Below are 17,341 nucleotides of genomic sequence, written 5' to 3'. Positions count from 1 at the left end.
TTGTTGTTGGGGGCGCCTGGGTGGCTCAGTGGGTTAAGCCGCTGCCTTCGGCTCAGGTCATGATCCCAGGGTCCTGGGATCGAGCCCCACATCGGGCTCTCTGCTCAGCAGGGAGCCTGCTTCCTCCTCTCTCTGCCTGCCTCTCTGCCTGCTTGTCATCTCTCTCTGTCAAATAAATAAATAAATAAATCTTAAAAAAAATAATAATATTGTTGTAATTGTGATGATGTTATTGTAATGATGTTGTATGATGACAGATATATTTAAGCATTAAGTAATGTATAGAATTGTTCAATTGTTCAATCAATATGGTGTACACCTGAAATTAACATAACATTGTATGTTGATTAAAATAAATGTAAATAAACTAAAATAAATAAACTAAAAATGTATAACTCAACTAAAAATAAATAAATAAAATTAGATATATGCAAATCTAAGCAACAAAACTTGAGCCACTAAGCTCCTAAGACAAGTAACTCCCCCACCTCAAGACTGCTACGGTATCAGCTTATATGCTTACCACTCTGGTTCTCAATTTCTTCTCCAATTTTGTACCTTTCACTTTTACAATCATGTTCATTACATTTTGTCCAGCATTTCTATCCTTTCAGGTGAGACAGTTTTCAACTATCTAGACGGCCAGATTGCCAGGAAGAAAATTCTCCAAAGCCCTTACTTTTCCATGCCTTTTCTCTTGATTAAATAATGGAGAAGGCTCAATTAGACAGTGTTCTTTCTTCAACTATTTCCAATAGCTTCCCATTGCCCATGAAGAAGATGGAAAGACTCCGAGGCGTAAGCTTCCTACCAAAAATAGTCGTTGGAGTTGGACGCCTGGGAATGGGTAGACGGCAAGAGCAAGTCAGGAGGCCACTAACATGATGACTGGTTAGGAAGGCACTTAATGTATAATGAGTGTTCTAAACTAGGAATATCTTGACTTCAAAATAATGGAAGGTCCTCTGTAATCAATCTTTGTAGTGCACAGCATGGGAAGCACACACTTATTATGGTTTTTCCTCTAAAAAAGGTATAATTTAAATACACCAAAATGACTTCTTTTCATTGAATTCGTATATGTCTTCATTGTTTTTGATACTGTGCCTTGATCTACTGTGTACTGATCTATTGTTGTAAATGAACAACAACAACAAAAAGAAGTAAGTTCAGGAAAGATTTGAAAGAGGAAAAAATGCTTATTTTTTGGATACTTAGAAAACATATTGTTCCGGGCAAAGTAATAATTTCTAATCAGAAAGACTAAAGAGAGGATTATCATGGAACACTTAACATGGTAGAATGGACACAGGATCATAAGAAAAAGACAAGAGTGTTTTAAATAGAATGAAAGCCTTAATATAAAATTAGATTTTTTTTTAATGGGGAAAATAAAAGGCTTATACAAGTGGACAGCATGAGTAAAGGAATATTCTGAATGTTCAAGGAGGAACAACAGGAGCAGACCCCACCGAAAATAAAGTTGAACATCTGGAAATTGGAAGAGGAACATTGCATACTGTTCTTAAGGACAGAGACGCTCCCAGTTGGCCCTGCCTTTCCATAAGGATAGCGTCTCCCAGCTCCAACAAGGCTGCTATGTGCACGGGGCAAGCAGTACTTTTCCACTTCCTCGGTAGTGGGCCAGGGGAGATGAAAGATAATGCAATAGAGAAACCATTATGAAGGCAAGATGACAAAAGATGAGATTACAATCTCAGAAGCCAAAAACCCAGAACTGGGGAGACAGACAAGTGATGAGAATTAAGGAGCACTCTAAGGGATTTTACAAATGACAGGCTGATATTTTTCTACTTTGGGTATGAAAGTGACATGCCGTGATGGCTTGCCCACTAATCACGAGATGGTGAACTTGAAAAGGACCTTCAGAGGTCATTTAGACCACCTGCTCATTTCATTTACAATATCTCTTCTCTTCTAAATCATATGACCCTCATTTCTCCAAATGTGCATATGTGAGGTACTATATATATATATATATATATATATATATATATGGAAACGCTCTATGCAAATATATATATATATTCCAATATACAAATATATATATATATTTCAATGATACTTATTAGACCTCAGTAAACTGCTCAGGTTTAACTATACTGACGGGATTAACCTAACAAGCATTGACATTGTTTAGAAACAATGTTCCTGACAGTTTCCAGTTTCCAGGGAACAAACATGTAGGCAAGCTTACCTTTGTGAAAGCTCGGTAACAGAGACCACACACCTCCACCAGGTAGGCCAGAGTGAAGACAGAGTTCTGAATCACAAAGCTGAGCAGTTTTGAAAATGGCTCCAACAGACTCTGCAATAAGATTGGGGCCAAATAAAATCAATTGTTGATTCTTTCATTAAAAAAAAAAAGTCTTAAAATCTTCTGGTACTTTAACTAATGGGATCATTCTTTCATTTAAAATCTGCTTCCTGGTAGTTATGGAGCAACTCTGTTGGTCTAACAAGAATAGAACCGGGCCTTCAATGCCTTAAAAAGCAAGATTTAATCATTTTATTGCTCCAAAAAGAAATCCATTTTCCCAGGTGGCATCCTTTATAAACCTTATCACCGTCAATCCTATCCTCATGTCCACCCCGAGCAATCAAGACGCTGTGAGATTTGTATGAGGACTTTCCATTCTATTTCTCAGAATCTGTAGGTATCAATGGGCTCCTCCATCCAGCTCCTCCAAAACCTGTCATCTCTGTTCAACAGCCCAAACCATCCTGCATGTAAGTCCGAAGCACAATTAGCTTAGATAAAACTTATCCCGACCCAGCTTCCTGCCAGTGTTTATCACGAAGGTCCAGCTTTGGTTTCTCCATCTGAATCCCACCCATAAAGGATCAGTTTTAGATCCATCTGCTCTCTAAAGTCATTTAGAAACATTTATTGAGCACCTACTAAGTGTCAGTCAGAGCTGGGTGCTTTTATATAGTTTATCTTGTTCAAATTTCTTATGACAATCCTGGAGAGACAGTTTGTTATAACAGTTAATGACACAAGCTCATGATTCCACACAATTATTTTCAAACTCTAGCTCTCAGTGACCTGGAATAAGTGATTCAGTCTCTCCACACTTAGTTCTCTCCTCTGTAAAAACAAGGCTAAGCAGGACCTCCACCTCATTAGTGTTGCTGTGGGCAATCGGGGAAGTAATGTAGGTAAAGCACTTGGAGGCAGTGAGTGCTCCCTCTGACCTGTATCAAAACTCTGGAGCTCGCCTAAGGCCATACTGCTCTTGAATAGAATTCAAATCCAAATTCCAGGGCAATTTTCCAAAGTCAGAACTGCTCTTTAAGGAAGACAGAATTTTAATTGGGCTCCAAAAGACTGCCATGCCATGATTTCCACTACTTCTCAACCTCCGCAGTCCTGATGGTCTGGATTATAAAAGTAAACATGCTCAGCGTGCAAAGGTTGGCTCTACAGGAAAGTACAGATAAGGAAGTAAAAGTCTGTCACCCCACCACCTCGTGATAGCACTTTACATATCTCCCTTCCTGCTGCACTCCAGTTTACCTCGTTGAAATTGTGTACATATGCAATCCTACATTTCGTCAATTTCATTTTGTTAACATAAGAAATCTCCAAAATGATTTAGTTCTTCATAATCATTCATTTTAATAGCCACAATTGTCACATTTCATTATAAATAACATCCCAATAAATATGTTTTGTCTGAAATTTGTAATGCCATTTTCTTCCTTAGAAGATATCCCAGAAAAAGAATGATTGAATCAAAGGATATGAAAGTTGAGGGGGGGGTGCTTTTTCCTTACTGATCCAAAAATGAACTTGTTACATGTTAGTTGTGCCTGAGAATAAGAATTCTTTTTTTGTTGTTGTTTCTATTCCCAACAGAAACCTGTGTAGCACTTTCTATATAAAAACTGTTAAAGGAACCCTTTGAAATAGTACTGCTGATTTAGTATTCTTTGTTTTATATAAACACTGTTGCCTTGAAATATTGATGATGGATGAATGGTGACAGGACTGTATCTCCAGTTGGTTATATAATGTATCTTTATTCATCTAAAAAAAGGAACCTGGATTCACACCCATATAGAAACTTGTTCTTCTATCCAGCAAAGCAACATAGTGATGGGGCAATATGGTACAACAGAAAAATCAGGGAATTTGGAGTCAAAGGATCTATGTTCAAGTGTCAAACCTTCCACTAACGAGCTGTGTAATCTTGGCCAAGACAATTCATCTCTCTGAGCCTGTGTCCTTAGCTTTAAGTGATCAAATTAAACCAAATGATCTCTTTGCAACTTTCCTGCATAAGCTATTCATTTATGAAAGCACCGTCAAGGTATAAAGTTATTGGGGATGTGGCTTCTTGGTATGAAACTAGCAGTTAGAAACTACTGCTATACAGACTATTACATCGTTGTATATAACACAGCCCAGAAACACTGTATATAACCCAGCCCAAGAATGAGGTGAATGAAATGCAGAGCTGGCCTTCATGAAGCTCACAGTCTCACTGGGGAGACTTTCATACAATGTAAGTGTTAGTATAGAGAGCTCTATCAAGTATTGTGGGGTCTGACATAGGAGAAAGTTGCTTCAGAGCATTCCAATTCACTTTTTTAATTTAAATGGGATTCAGATTCTCATCTGGAAGAATGAGAAAGAGTTCATCTCAGCAACAAGAGCATAAAGCATTTCAGGCAGAGGAAATGGCCGAAGCCAAGGCAAGGAAATATGAAATTAAATAAGATTATAAACATAAAGCAGTTAGCATAATGCCTGCCATATGGTAAGTGCTCAACAAACAGCGGTTGTTGTTTTGATGATAATGAGGATGATTCCGGAAGAAGGCAGGAGGCATGGGGGAGGGGACAAGTAGCCAAAGCCGACACTAGAAAGGTAGGCGACAAGTAGCCAAAGCCGACACTAGAAAGGTAGGCCAGCAAATTAATGAAGTCCCTTCTTGTATGCCACATTAAGGAATTTGGACACTCTCCTAAAAGAAATGAGAGGCGATCAAAGATGTTTAAGCAAGGAACCAGGGCAGGAAAGTCTGTGTTTGGAAGGATCACCTAGATCATAGAGGACGGACTGGTGACCACAGCCCAGGACAAAGAGGGCCGATTGTAAAAATGAGATTGTGATGTATTAGAACTCTTCATACTAGACACTTTGACCATGTTGGAAAGTGAAACATTCAGTACACAGTAACTATTTCTTCAGTATTACTACATGTCTGTGTTTTTAGGTTAAAAAATAACAAAATAAGCAATGGGTTGTTTTTCTGGAACATACAATACATACCCTTGTGGCATTGGTAGAGGGTATCTTCAAGAGGCAAATCATAATTCTCAAGCTGGAATCTAAAGAACACTGTGAACAAATATGAAGAGAGTAAAAGTCAGTACCCTTCTTTTTTTTTTTTTTTTTTAAAGATTTTATTTATTTGACAGAGAGAGAGAAATCACAAGTAGGCAGAGAAGCAAGCAGAGAGAGAGAGAGGGGAGGAAGCAGGTTCCCTGCAGAGCAGAGAGCCCAATGTGGGGCTCGATCCCAGGACCCTGGGATCATGACCTGAGCTGAAGGCAGAGGCTTCAACCCACCGAGCCACCCAGGCGCCCCAGTACCCTTCTTAATATATCTTTTGCTTCATGTATTTTTTATAAGCCTTTATTTTAGGGGGAAAAAAGTCTCAAATATAGCTGCCTCCTTAGTTTTCTATGTCATATATTGATGTTGAAAAAATCATTCTCAGGTTTAAAAAACTTAATTAAACTGTTAATTAAATAATATTAAATAACTAAATAATTAAGCATAGCACCTAAATTATTTCTCAGATATATTCTTAAAATTAAATCAGACAGAGAGATGGAGAAAGAATTGAACAGATGGATGTATGGATGATGGATGGATGGATGAATGGATGGACAGACTGACAGATAAATGGGTAAGTGGATATCAACTATGTCCAACTCTAAAGAGATACACTAATTTATCAAAGGCCATGTTCCAGGGGAAAAAAACTACTCAGATCTATTTAAAACCATCAGGCTTATTAGTCCAAATAAAAACCAGTCTCATCTGCCCTTCCTTTGCTACTGAAAGACATGACAAAAACCTTCAAAAAAAAAAAAAAAAAAGCAGAAAACTTCTACAAGAAAAAAATTATGCCTCTCAAATCTGTTAGAGTTGTATGTGGGCAACGTTCTACATCAAATGTACTTTTTAAATTGAATGTACTGGTGGTGGTGGCGGCGGGGCAGGGGGAATGTTACAACAAAAATAAGCAATATTATTTAACATTGTAAACATATCACAATAGCAGGTTATAGTTGATTCTCTGCAGCTGTGCATCATACTAACTTTTGAAGATAGCAAATTAAGCCAGTGGTTCTCCAAATATAGCTGGTGATCTCGCAGCTTGAATTACTTAGAAATTTGTGAGAGAACGCAGATCCTCAGGCTAAACTCCCAGTGCATCAGAAACTCTCAGTATCAGGCCCAGCAATCCTGCTTTCAGCAAGTCCTGCCGGAATACTGACCTACACTGCAGACTGAGAGCCAGTTCTCTGAACTGATGAGAACAAACCACAGAAGGCTTTTCAACGGCTCCCTGCTTTCCCCAGAGAGTAAAAACAAAGCAGAAGACGATCAGAGGCAGTGCCCAGATTGGATCTAGCAGGGCCAGTTTTTACATGAATTCTGAAAGCTTTTTACAGGTAGCTTGTAAGCGTACTATTGGTCTATTTAATCTGTTCAATACCCGCCAGAGTTCATGTGACATTTACATTGCTTTAAAGCAGGGGCTGAAGACTGGCTGTTTGTAGGGTCCCCACGGTATTTTAAAAATCAGGAAATATCATCTTCAAAACCATGGGAAGAGCAGCAATAGTAGGCCTGCATTACCACACGACAACTGGGCGGTGGGTTGTAGCACATGTTAGAAGGGACTTGTTAGACGCAGACTCGTTAGAAGGGACTGGTGCTTCCCGTTTCTCAAGGGTCTTGGTTCTCTGTATTATCTTAAATCACTCCACTCATTAACCTTGCAGTCAAGGTCCCTATGGGCAGGACTGATAGTTACAAATGAGGCTTACCAGTTGTTTGGTGGCGACAAGGGTTCCAACTGGTCAGTGATCAAGTTAAATATTTAACTTAATATAAAAGTTAAACATTATGGTTCTAGCATCCACCTATAGGCATTTGAAATTGCCATGCCTAACCTACCTTCTCTCCAAGTATGTGGCGTTAAGCAGTGAGTAGCCCTGAGTGGCTCTTGGTTGGAGGGAGGTTCTATGGGGCCATGTTAAAAATGCATCACTTGATTTCCTGCAGGTATATGTATGGTATCTATATACATACACGGTTTCTAAGTACAGTGCTAAACCTCTTTCTTTGGATTTATTCATCGACTCAAGCTTGGCAAGCAGACACGACCACAGGATGTGAGAGACGGTAAAGATCTCAGTATTCCCGCTTTTCGTGGGAACTTTAAACTCCAAGAAAACAGCACACATCAAGCTAAGGGTCCCTGAAGTACCCTTACAGACCTTATTTTGGGATCATATATTCCAAATCTGCTAATTTGAAAAAGGGCATTATCAAGGGTGGTTCGTCTTTATAAAACATTTTTCGTACACGCAATACTCATTTCAGAAATAGTGCTGCCAATATGTAACTTCACTCGTCAGATCAACAAGTGATTGATTTTATTGTGAGTTGATTATTTCTGCAATCTGCATAAAGCATAAAAAGCTTGTGGAGCAAATGAGGCTCAGAGACATAGAAATGGCCACTACCAGTCACCTCCTTTCTCCCTACCACGCACTGAATGCCTTCAATTTACCCCTACCATAGAAGGATTCTAGGAGTCTGTCAGTGGAACAGATACTGAACCAGGAGTCAAGAGACTTGAGTTTTAATCCTTACACTGCCATCACCTCTCTGAATTTGCAGCCCCCCCCCCATCTGGAAAATGGGGGCATTGGAATGGGATAGTTTTTATAGGTCTCTTCCAGCTTTTATAGTATAGAGTTCTGCTTTTGCATTCAATGGGCTCATGTTGAAAATGTTCCTTAGGTTACCAGATTCACAGCTAGGTAATTCGTGTGTATTCTTGGAGGATGGTAGGGTGGCTCCAGTGGGGGGCTGGTGATGGTAAAGCAGCCACACAGAAATACAGTATCAACTTGGTCTTTCAAGTACTTTATTCACAAACACATAAACAGTCACCTCCCTTTAAATAGTTCTCTGAAACTTAGCTTTACATTGTATGTCTAGCCTCCTTTTAGACAAAACTATGCTTTTATTTACTTAGACATTTATTGAGAAATATTTCCATAATCTACTAATATCTAATTTTTTTAAATGAACTGAAAAACATGAAATCACTGTGTCAAAATGCCTACTGCATACTGCTGTAGTTTGTACCATTTCGAGAGCACAACCTACATAGTACTCTGTCCTTGGTGCCTAACAGAGATTCTGTAAGCCCTTTATCAAACACTGAATCTTTCTGAGCAGATGGTTGGCAAAACGTAAGATCCTAATCGAAATTGAAATCCCGGACTCAGCTTACCTTCAAGGGCAAGACACAAGGCAACTTGGCAAAAAATGTCTGAAACTGGTTGCTGATGGTGGTCCAGAGGCTGCTAGGTGAATCCATGGGCAAAGCTTCCATGAAGGTAGCAATGTTTTCCAAACAGCGTATCATAGCACCCCCTGCTGGTAAATTCTTTTTGTTATTTAGACCCTAAAAACACAAAAGCATAGGGAATCAACTGCTGAAACAACGTGGGGATTCAGATCGCTATTTGTCGAAGATCAGTCTTAAAAATCACATATTCACGGTTTAAACGTGTGTCGTGTGTCTACACAGTCTATTCATTGTAATTGGCAGGAAGAGTACAGAGAAGAATCAACAAATTCAGACACACTTGGGAAAAACTGTGACCTTTAATTCCGTGAGAGAAGGAGAAATGCGAACAAAAAATAAAAAACATCTTTTAAGGATTTGCAGTTAGCGTGGTTAGTGGCTAAGAACACACAATGAATGATGCTTGCTGGAAACTCTGCTGGCCAAAGCCTGAGCATAATGACTACAGAAGCAGGAAAGTCTCTACAGCCACCTGTCAACCCTCCAAGCTAAGGGACAGAGATAATAAGCATGGGACCAAATATATGAACCCAAGCATTGTGACACAACGAATAAGCAGTGGACCCGAGAATTGAATTCAAGTCTCATGATGGAACAAAGATGCAGGACTTGAATCCAATCCTCACAATACAAGAAATAAGCAGGAAGCTGAGACTTGATTCCAAGTCTCGCGATACACTGTGCGCCACTCTACCCACAGCAACTTCTGAGAGCCTCACACGGAAGTGAGTGTGCTTCGCAGTTGCCTATCCACCCCTGAGCTGAGGGTGTCCAGAAGCTTTAAATAAATAGTAAATCCACATAAAACAGCCATATCCCATGGACACACTTCTGTGCATTGGCAATTTTTATTTCAAATTAATTTTAAGCATTTAAATTATTTGAGATGAATTTGACATCTTTGTATGTAACATAAATTTAGTTTTTAAATTAAATGACTGAATTAATTCCTCAGCCGTGACTTCAGGAAGGGCGGGGCTTAGAGGTGTCCTCAAAGCGAACCTACCTCCAGGAGCTGACTGAGAGCAGCAATAGAGCTCAGTTCATTGAAATCCATCAGAGACGTGGCTAAGGTCCGTAAAAAAGTCCCATCTGGAAAGTCAACAGTCAGATTTAGTGGTGTTTGGGCTTCAGCAAGCGGGCATGTTTGTGGTAGCTGGATTCCCCGTGGAGGAATTACCTTTGATAGTGCTCTGGAACAGCTGTGGGAAGATGCCGTTGGGGGCCAGCTGATGGAAGATGCAGCGCAGGAACTGCTTGGCCACCCCCGCCGCGTTGCCAGGAACCATCATGCTGGGGTCGCACAGGGAGAGAAAAGACAGGGACTCATGGAGCACCCAGCATGAGTTTAGGTTTTTCTGAACCTCCTTTTTTAGAGGTCAGGCACTGACACATCGATCCTCTTAGGGAAGATCTCCCTGTCATTTTCATCAGTGAGATGAAATATTGTAGTTACACGGAGTCCCTGTTAACAATAAGTTTCTAGAAAGAGAAAACCAGGACATGTCAGAGTGGCCCCCAACTAATGAATTCGAGCCACCCGAGTACAGATGAGCCTTCTGACGCCCAGACAGAAAAGGCGACCTGCGAAGGCTCCAAGTCCAGAACACGGTAGAGTCAGGACAAAACTCATGATGAGATTATCAGCAAGACCCTCCCAGAAAGTGTCATTAGCTAAGAGAGAGCTGATGGGGGGGGGGGGTGCAGGGAGGGAGATGTTCATAGCTATTGGGAGATAGGAGAACTCTTCTTGGAGCACCTTGAGCTAGTACTTGTAAAAAGGAGAAGGCCTTCATCTATGCAGTTCCACACCATCTCTGCTGGTCAAAAGAGGAAGCCAAGAAATGATTATGCCTCCCTGAGACCAAAGCATCAGGAAGGATGTTCCAGAGGTGATCAGGGAGTGAATTAACAGGAAGAAAGCAGAAATCAAAGAGTCCAAATAGGTGAATGGCAAGAAGTCCTCTTACCTAGACCATTTGACTACGTTATGTCTCCCCTGAAATGATGATTCAAAACTGTAGGTCAAAAACATTTCTTCATGCAACTTTGACACCAAACTCACACAAAGTCTTTCAACAATTAGGGAAGGAGGGAACTCTTCCCACCTTATTTTATGATGCTAGCATAGCCCTAAAACTAACATCAGATAAAGTCAAAACAAAAAGCAAAGTCACAAGAAAACCAAAGCAAGAGGGAACAAAAAAAGAAATGAAAACAAAAACAAGACAAACCAGCAGTCCTCATAGACACTGAATCCAACTATAGATAAAAAGGATGATGGTCCATGACCGAATAGTTTATCCCAGGAACATAAGAAAGACGTAATATTCAAAATCCCATGAATGGAATTCAATATATTAAATAATAAAGGGAAAAACCATATAGTTATTTCAATAAATAGAGAAAATTCATCTGATAAATTTTACATCCATTCATGATAAAATTACTCTCAGCAAACTAGAAACAGGAAACACCCTTAGTCCAGCAGAGAATCTATGAACACCTACAGCAAACAAAATTAATGGTGAAATACTAAAGACTTTTCTGTAGCATCTTTATTATTGTACTGGAGGTCCTAGCCATTGCAATATGACAATAAAAACATAAAAATTGGAGAAAAGGAAAACTCACTATTTATAGAAATTATTTTTTTATATACAAATGCTTTTAGATTCCAAGAAATCTCTAAAAGCAACTACAACAACTAGTAAGTGAACCCAGCTTCCTACAATGTTAATATAGAAATTCAACTGCATATTCATATTCCAGCAGCAGAAAGTTAGAAAATGAAATTCTTAAAAATTCCACTTACATTGGCATTAAAATACCCAAAATTCTTGGGAATAAATTTAACAAAAGATGTACAAGACCTCTGCACTAAAAACCAAAGAACACTGCTGAGAACAACAACCACAAAAAAAATGGAATGAAATGAGAATATATTACCATATTCATGAATTGAAAGATTCAGTATTTTAATGCTGTTGACCATCCCCAATATTGTCTCAGTACAATCCCAACAGGCTCCCTGCCCAAACTGTGAAGCTTATTCAAAAATGTATATGGAAATTTGGTAAATCTAGAATATCTAAATCCATCTTCTTAGAAAAAATGAGCAAATTTGGAAGATTCATAATCTTGGACCTCAAGATTTATTAAATAGCTATAGTAATCAAGACAGTGTGGTGCCAGCTTACGGATTAACATATCGATAGATGGAACAGGATAGAGAGCCTCGAAATAGATCAACCCAAATACCATTATTTGATTTTAACATACAACAAAGTGATCCAGTGGGGAAAGGGAAAGTCATTTTTTTCTTAACAGTGCTGAAATAACTAGGTTTCCACATGGGTAAAAAGGAACTTCAACCCCTACCCTCATACCATACATAAAAATTAATTTGAGAAGGATCACATAAATGCTAAATATAAATAAACTTGTAGAGGAAAAAACTGGAGAATATCTTCTTGATTTGAGGATGACTGATGAAAATGGGAAGAAATAATCATCAATTTAAAAAAATTTTTAAAACACTATGGGGATGAAATCTTGCCATTTGCGACAACATGGATGGAACTAGAGCGTATCATGCTTAGCGAAATAAGTCAAGCAGAGAAAGACAACTATCATATGATCTCCCTGATATGAGGAAGTGGAGATGCAACATGGGGGCTTAAGTGGGTAGGAGAAGAATAAATGAAACAAGATGGGATTGGGAGGGAGACAAACCATAAGTGACTCTTAATCTCACAAAACAAACTGAGGGTTGGTGGGGGGAGGGGATTTGGGAGAAGGGGGTGGGATTATGGACATTGAGGAGGGTATGTGCTTTGGTGAGTGCTGTGAAGTGTGTAAACCTGGTGATTCACACACCTGTACCCCTGGGGATAAAAATATATGTTTATAAAAAATAAAAAATTAATTAAAAAACAAAACAAAACAAAAAAACACTATGGGGTACCTCAGTGGCTCAGTTGGTTAAACAAATGCCTTCAGTTCAGGTCATGATCCCGGGATCAAGCCGCACATCAGGCTGCCTGCTTAGCGGGGAGTCTGCTTCTCCCTTTCCCTCTGCCCTTCCTTGTCCTACTCCCCTGCATGTGTGGCTCTTTCTCTGTCTCTTTCACTCCTTCTCTCAAATAAATAAAACCTTTTAAAATTTTTTTTAAACATTAGGTTTCATCTAAATTAAAAATATATCATCAAAATATATATTAATAAGAGGAACAGGTAAGCCCAGACGAGGTGAAAATATTTTCAAGATATATTTAACAAAGGACTGGTATTCAGGCAATATAAAGAAGTCCTGCAACTCAACCCAGTTAAAAATGTGCAAATTTGAACAGACACTTCAGAAGAGAAGATTTAGAGAGGGTCTTAAAGAGCACATGAAAAAATACTCCACAGCATTAGTCACCAGGGCAATGCAAATTTAAACTCTCATGAGATACCCACCAGGACGGCTAAAATTAAAGAGATCAACACCATCAAATTTTGGCAAGGATGTGGAACACCGAAGTCTCATGCATTACTGGTGGGGATGCCACATGGCACAACCACTTTTTGTAAGACACTGTTAGTGTCTTACAAAATCAAACACAGTTATATAATGCCACAGTTCCATTCCTCGCTATTTATCTAAGACAAATAAAAAGACTGGTTTACAAATAGGCTTGTAGAAGAATGGCCCTAACAGTTTTATCTATAATAGCCCCAAACTGGAAACAATGCAAATGTCCATCAACACGAGAATAAATAAATAAACTATGGGATAGTACCCAGCTCTAAAAAGGAAATAAACTATTGATAACATGCAATGACATGAACAAATTTCAAAAACATTATGCTGAGTACAAGACGTCAGACACCCAGGAGCACATACAGTACCATTCCATTTATATGAAGCGCTATGGTAGAAAGAGAAAATCAGGCTAGTATCTGCCTATGTGGGTGGAGCTTGGGAAGATGCACGAGGAAATCTTCTGGGGGTGATAGTAATCTTCTATATCTTGACAGGGGTTTTGGTCATGCAGGGGTACACATTTGTCAGAAATCAGTAAACATAATACACATAAGGTATGTGTATTCTCTAGTATGGAAACTGTGCCTCAGAGGAAAAAAGGGCTTAAACAAAATCAAACTTTAGTGAATAACTTTGCCGAAGAATACAGGAAGTATGCTAATATCTGAAATTTACTTTGAAATGCATCCCAAACTAAACAGGAATGACGGGGTGGAGAAGGATGGACAGAGGGTTGGATAGGTGATAAAGCAAGTAAAATGTTCCCTGTAGGATCTACGTGATAGGAATCTAAAGTCCTTCCAACTTCACAGTATATTTAATATTTTATAATAAAATGTTAAGGGAAGAAGTCTAAAAATTTTTCTATAAATGGGCATTTAAAAAGGAGTAAATATTCCTAAAACAAAAGTTACGAAAGTGCAGTGACAACAGCGCCACCTTACGTTTGTAGTCGCTGCTACAGCTCCACTGCCACAGACACCCGACCCCTTGGACCTCCCAGCAAGTGCCCCTGCGGCACAAGAAGGCTATACACGGTTTCCCACTTTTATAAATGAGAAAACTAAAGCAGAGAGATAAATGTGCCCAATGTCCCAGCCAGCGCCCTACTCTCCTCTGATTTCTTCTCCCCACTGCAGCCAGAGTCACCTTTCTAGATGCTACACACATACCTCTTGCGACTTAAAAATCCTGCAACAGCTTCCCATGGCTGCTAGAAAGCCCCAAAGATTTAATATGGCTTATTGGCCCTGTATCACCTAGCAAGCCAGCCTTGCATCTCTGTGCTCTAGAAACACTGGTCTTGTGGTTGTTCCTCCTACACAATCTGTTCTTTCCCCCCTCGAAACCTGGGCAGATGCTTTTCCAGAGCTATTTGCACCCTCAAGTTCAAGTCATATCTTTCAGATCTTAGTGTAAATATAGCTTCTTAGGAGAAGCCTTTCTGTCCTTGCCCCTTGTTCCCACTACCCAGACGACACCAGATCTGCCAGCTCTCATGTGGGTCTCCCCATCTCAGTAATGGCCCAGCCACCCACCCAGCTGTTCAGGCCAAAACCTGGGCATCATGCTTGCCTTATGTCTTTCTCCCACACCCAACATCCGATCCATCTGCAAATTCTGTTGGCTCAGTTTTAACAATATTTTCTGAATAGATCCTTAATGGGACCACTTCTTACTCCATTGAACCAAGTCTTTATTAATTTGTATCTGCCACTGAACTGGTCTCCACGCTCGCCTCCCTGTTTCCGCCCTGACCTGCTTTCCTGCATGACCTATTTCCAACACAGAAGCCAAGGGATCTTTTCAAAACACAAAGGAAGTCATGTCACTCCTCGCTCCCTGCCTCCCTCAGTAAAAGCCCAGCTCTGTATAATGATTTCCCGGGACCTACCTGGCCTCATGCTCACCTTATCCACTCCTCTCCTACATTTTTCCCCACTCCTTCTGCCCAGCCTGCCTCCCCAAATATCCTGGACACCCTCCTGACTTATGCCTTTGCATTTGCTGTTCCCTCTGGCTGTAAACTTCTTTCTATAAACTGCCACATGGATCACTCTCCCCCCTTTTCAGGTTTTGTTCAAATACCACCTCCTCAGAGAGGCTGTCCTTGACCATTATTACATCCAAAATAACCCCCCCCGCAAGCTGTTCCGTATCTGTTGGACGTCCCTGATTATTTTGCGTAGCATTTAGCACTGAATGATACTAAATGGCATTACCGGTTCTCTCGTTTGTTAACTTGCTTATTGTCTGCCTCTGCAACTGGAATTTAAGATCCAGGAGAGTCCGGACTGGCTCCTTTGTTAATTAGTATCCTCAGTCTAGTGGTCACTCCATCAATAATTGTTGAATAAATGAATGTTATGGTCTCCCAGCACATTGTGTCCAGGGCCTTAAGCACTGTTTACAATGATAAGTCTGTGCAAATATTTTCATCCTGTTGGCATCCCAGATAGACCGTAGGCCCCATGAGGGTAGGAATCATGTCCCTTTTGCCACCAATTGAAACCTAAGCACCTAGTACAGTACCTGCTACAGAGTGGCCTAAAATAAGTACTTGATGACTAAAACAAGTGAATGTATGAAAAAATAAAAATTTAAAAGTTAATGAGTGACAGCAGGCACGAATGAATGAATGAACAGAAAATGATGGAACGTTCTCTGGAACTGCAATTGAAATTAAGAACATTCCTTCCATGGTCCACACTCTGATGATTTAGAAACAGGATGAACACGCTCAGGGGACAAAGAGAAAGTGGGTTCGGACCCACTTTAGGACCTTACCTTTCTGCTTGATTAGAGAAAGTGGTGCTGGATGCCAATCTAGGAAAAGTAAACAGAGTTACATGAGTATCTTAAGTTTTCACAAAGAAATGCATGAGTACTGCACTGGGAGCCCCTGTGGCCCTGGCTCAGATGGGGAGAAGGAAAACCACTGACAATTCCACTGATTAGGGACAGAGGGCCCACTTGGTGATCAGTCTCCAGGGTTCAACTTAGCCCAGATCCTGAGATCTGCTTTCTGCATCAAACCAGATGCTTCCACAGAGACACACACAGTTAAGGTGGTTTAACGTATCACCCGGCCAAGCCACAGACTGGCCACTGCAGAGGTTAGACAGAGAACAGAGCAGTGTTTGACCCAGTCCATGTCTTTACATATGAACTCAACTCAAAATTCATTTCTTTGTACTCCACCTCTGAAATGTAACCATAAACTGCAAAAGTCTCTGTAAGACAGTAAAATAGGTAAGAAGGGTGTTTGTCAACTAATCTGTCAACAAACTGAGATGACATATTGGGAAGAGAAATGTATTAAGGAATCATTATATAATGTAATTTTTAATAATTATATGGTTCATACACATGAAAATATTCTAAATGTATAGCAAGAAAGAGAATGTCTAAACCCGCTAAATGGGTGGGTTTAGAAAAACATGTCTCAATCAATAAGATATTGAAGAAACAAATAAGGGAAATGCTCAAGTTCATGGACCTAAGACCACAAGCGGCATGCACCCAGCCAAGAACGCATCTGGAGAGGAATGGAGGGTCCAGCAACCGCTAACACAAGACACCATTCTCAGTTGCTTTGGTTAATGACACTACAGCGAATCAATAAGCATTGACTGGCAAGTGAAATAAACCATCATTAAGGGAGGAGCCAATGTAATCTTGATGGCTATAACTCCATAACGGGCTGGATAAATTTTAAGAGGGATCTAATTAGAGAGCAAAGTACAAAATCACAGAAAAGCTTGGGTGATAAATGCTGAGCTTACATACGCTTGGGACACCCTGGAAATGGTTCCTGTGGGACTAACATAAATAAACTCAGTCTCTGTAAATCCACATTACCTCATCTGGAACTGATTCAGAGCCAGGAAGCCCTGAATCAGGTGACTGCTGAACCTGTTTCCTGGTAGGTCTGGTAATCTGGCTTGGGTTGCTAAGGGCTGTGGCAGCTACTTTAAAACCCCGCCCCCCCTTCCCACCTCCCCATCTCTTGCCAGTCTAGCCAAAGGAGGTAGAGATCTAAATATATGTATATGTAAGCAGGCAAAAATACATCTGCTACTGTTTTGCCTTTTACTTATCTTCAAAACTCACACCTTTTCATCCTAACAGCTAGAAGTGCCTGAACACAGTTTCTTCT

The 17,341-nt window shown here is 40.0% G+C and overlaps 1 protein-coding gene across 9 annotated transcripts in view; it reads right to left on the bottom strand.

Moving 5' to 3' along the window:
• UNC79 (unc-79 homolog, NALCN channel complex subunit) overlaps positions 1-17,341 on the bottom strand; it is a 240,367-nt gene that overhangs the window by 43,123 nt on the left and 179,903 nt on the right. For all 9 annotated transcript variants that reach the window (XM_059182968.1, XM_059182961.1, XM_059182963.1 and 6 more), the window contains 6 exons: positions 15,970-16,008; positions 9,835-9,947; positions 9,661-9,746; positions 8,577-8,750; positions 5,303-5,371; positions 2,219-2,329 (listed from right to left, as the gene is read on the bottom strand). In XM_059182968.1, coding sequence (XP_059038951.1) covers positions 2,219-2,329; positions 5,303-5,371; positions 8,577-8,750; positions 9,661-9,746; positions 9,835-9,947; positions 15,970-16,008 — 592 coding nt within the window. The remainder of the gene's footprint in view (positions 1-2,218; positions 2,330-5,302; positions 5,372-8,576; positions 8,751-9,660; positions 9,747-9,834; positions 9,948-15,969; positions 16,009-17,341) is intronic.

Source organism: Mustela lutreola, chromosome 7, assembly GCF_030435805.1.
Source record: "Mustela lutreola isolate mMusLut2 chromosome 7, mMusLut2.pri, whole genome shotgun sequence".
In the NCBI taxonomy this organism is placed as follows: domain Eukaryota; kingdom Metazoa; phylum Chordata; class Mammalia; order Carnivora; family Mustelidae; genus Mustela; species Mustela lutreola.
Note: the sequence above shows the minus strand (reverse complement) of the source record. Positions and strands in the feature narration are given on the sequence as shown.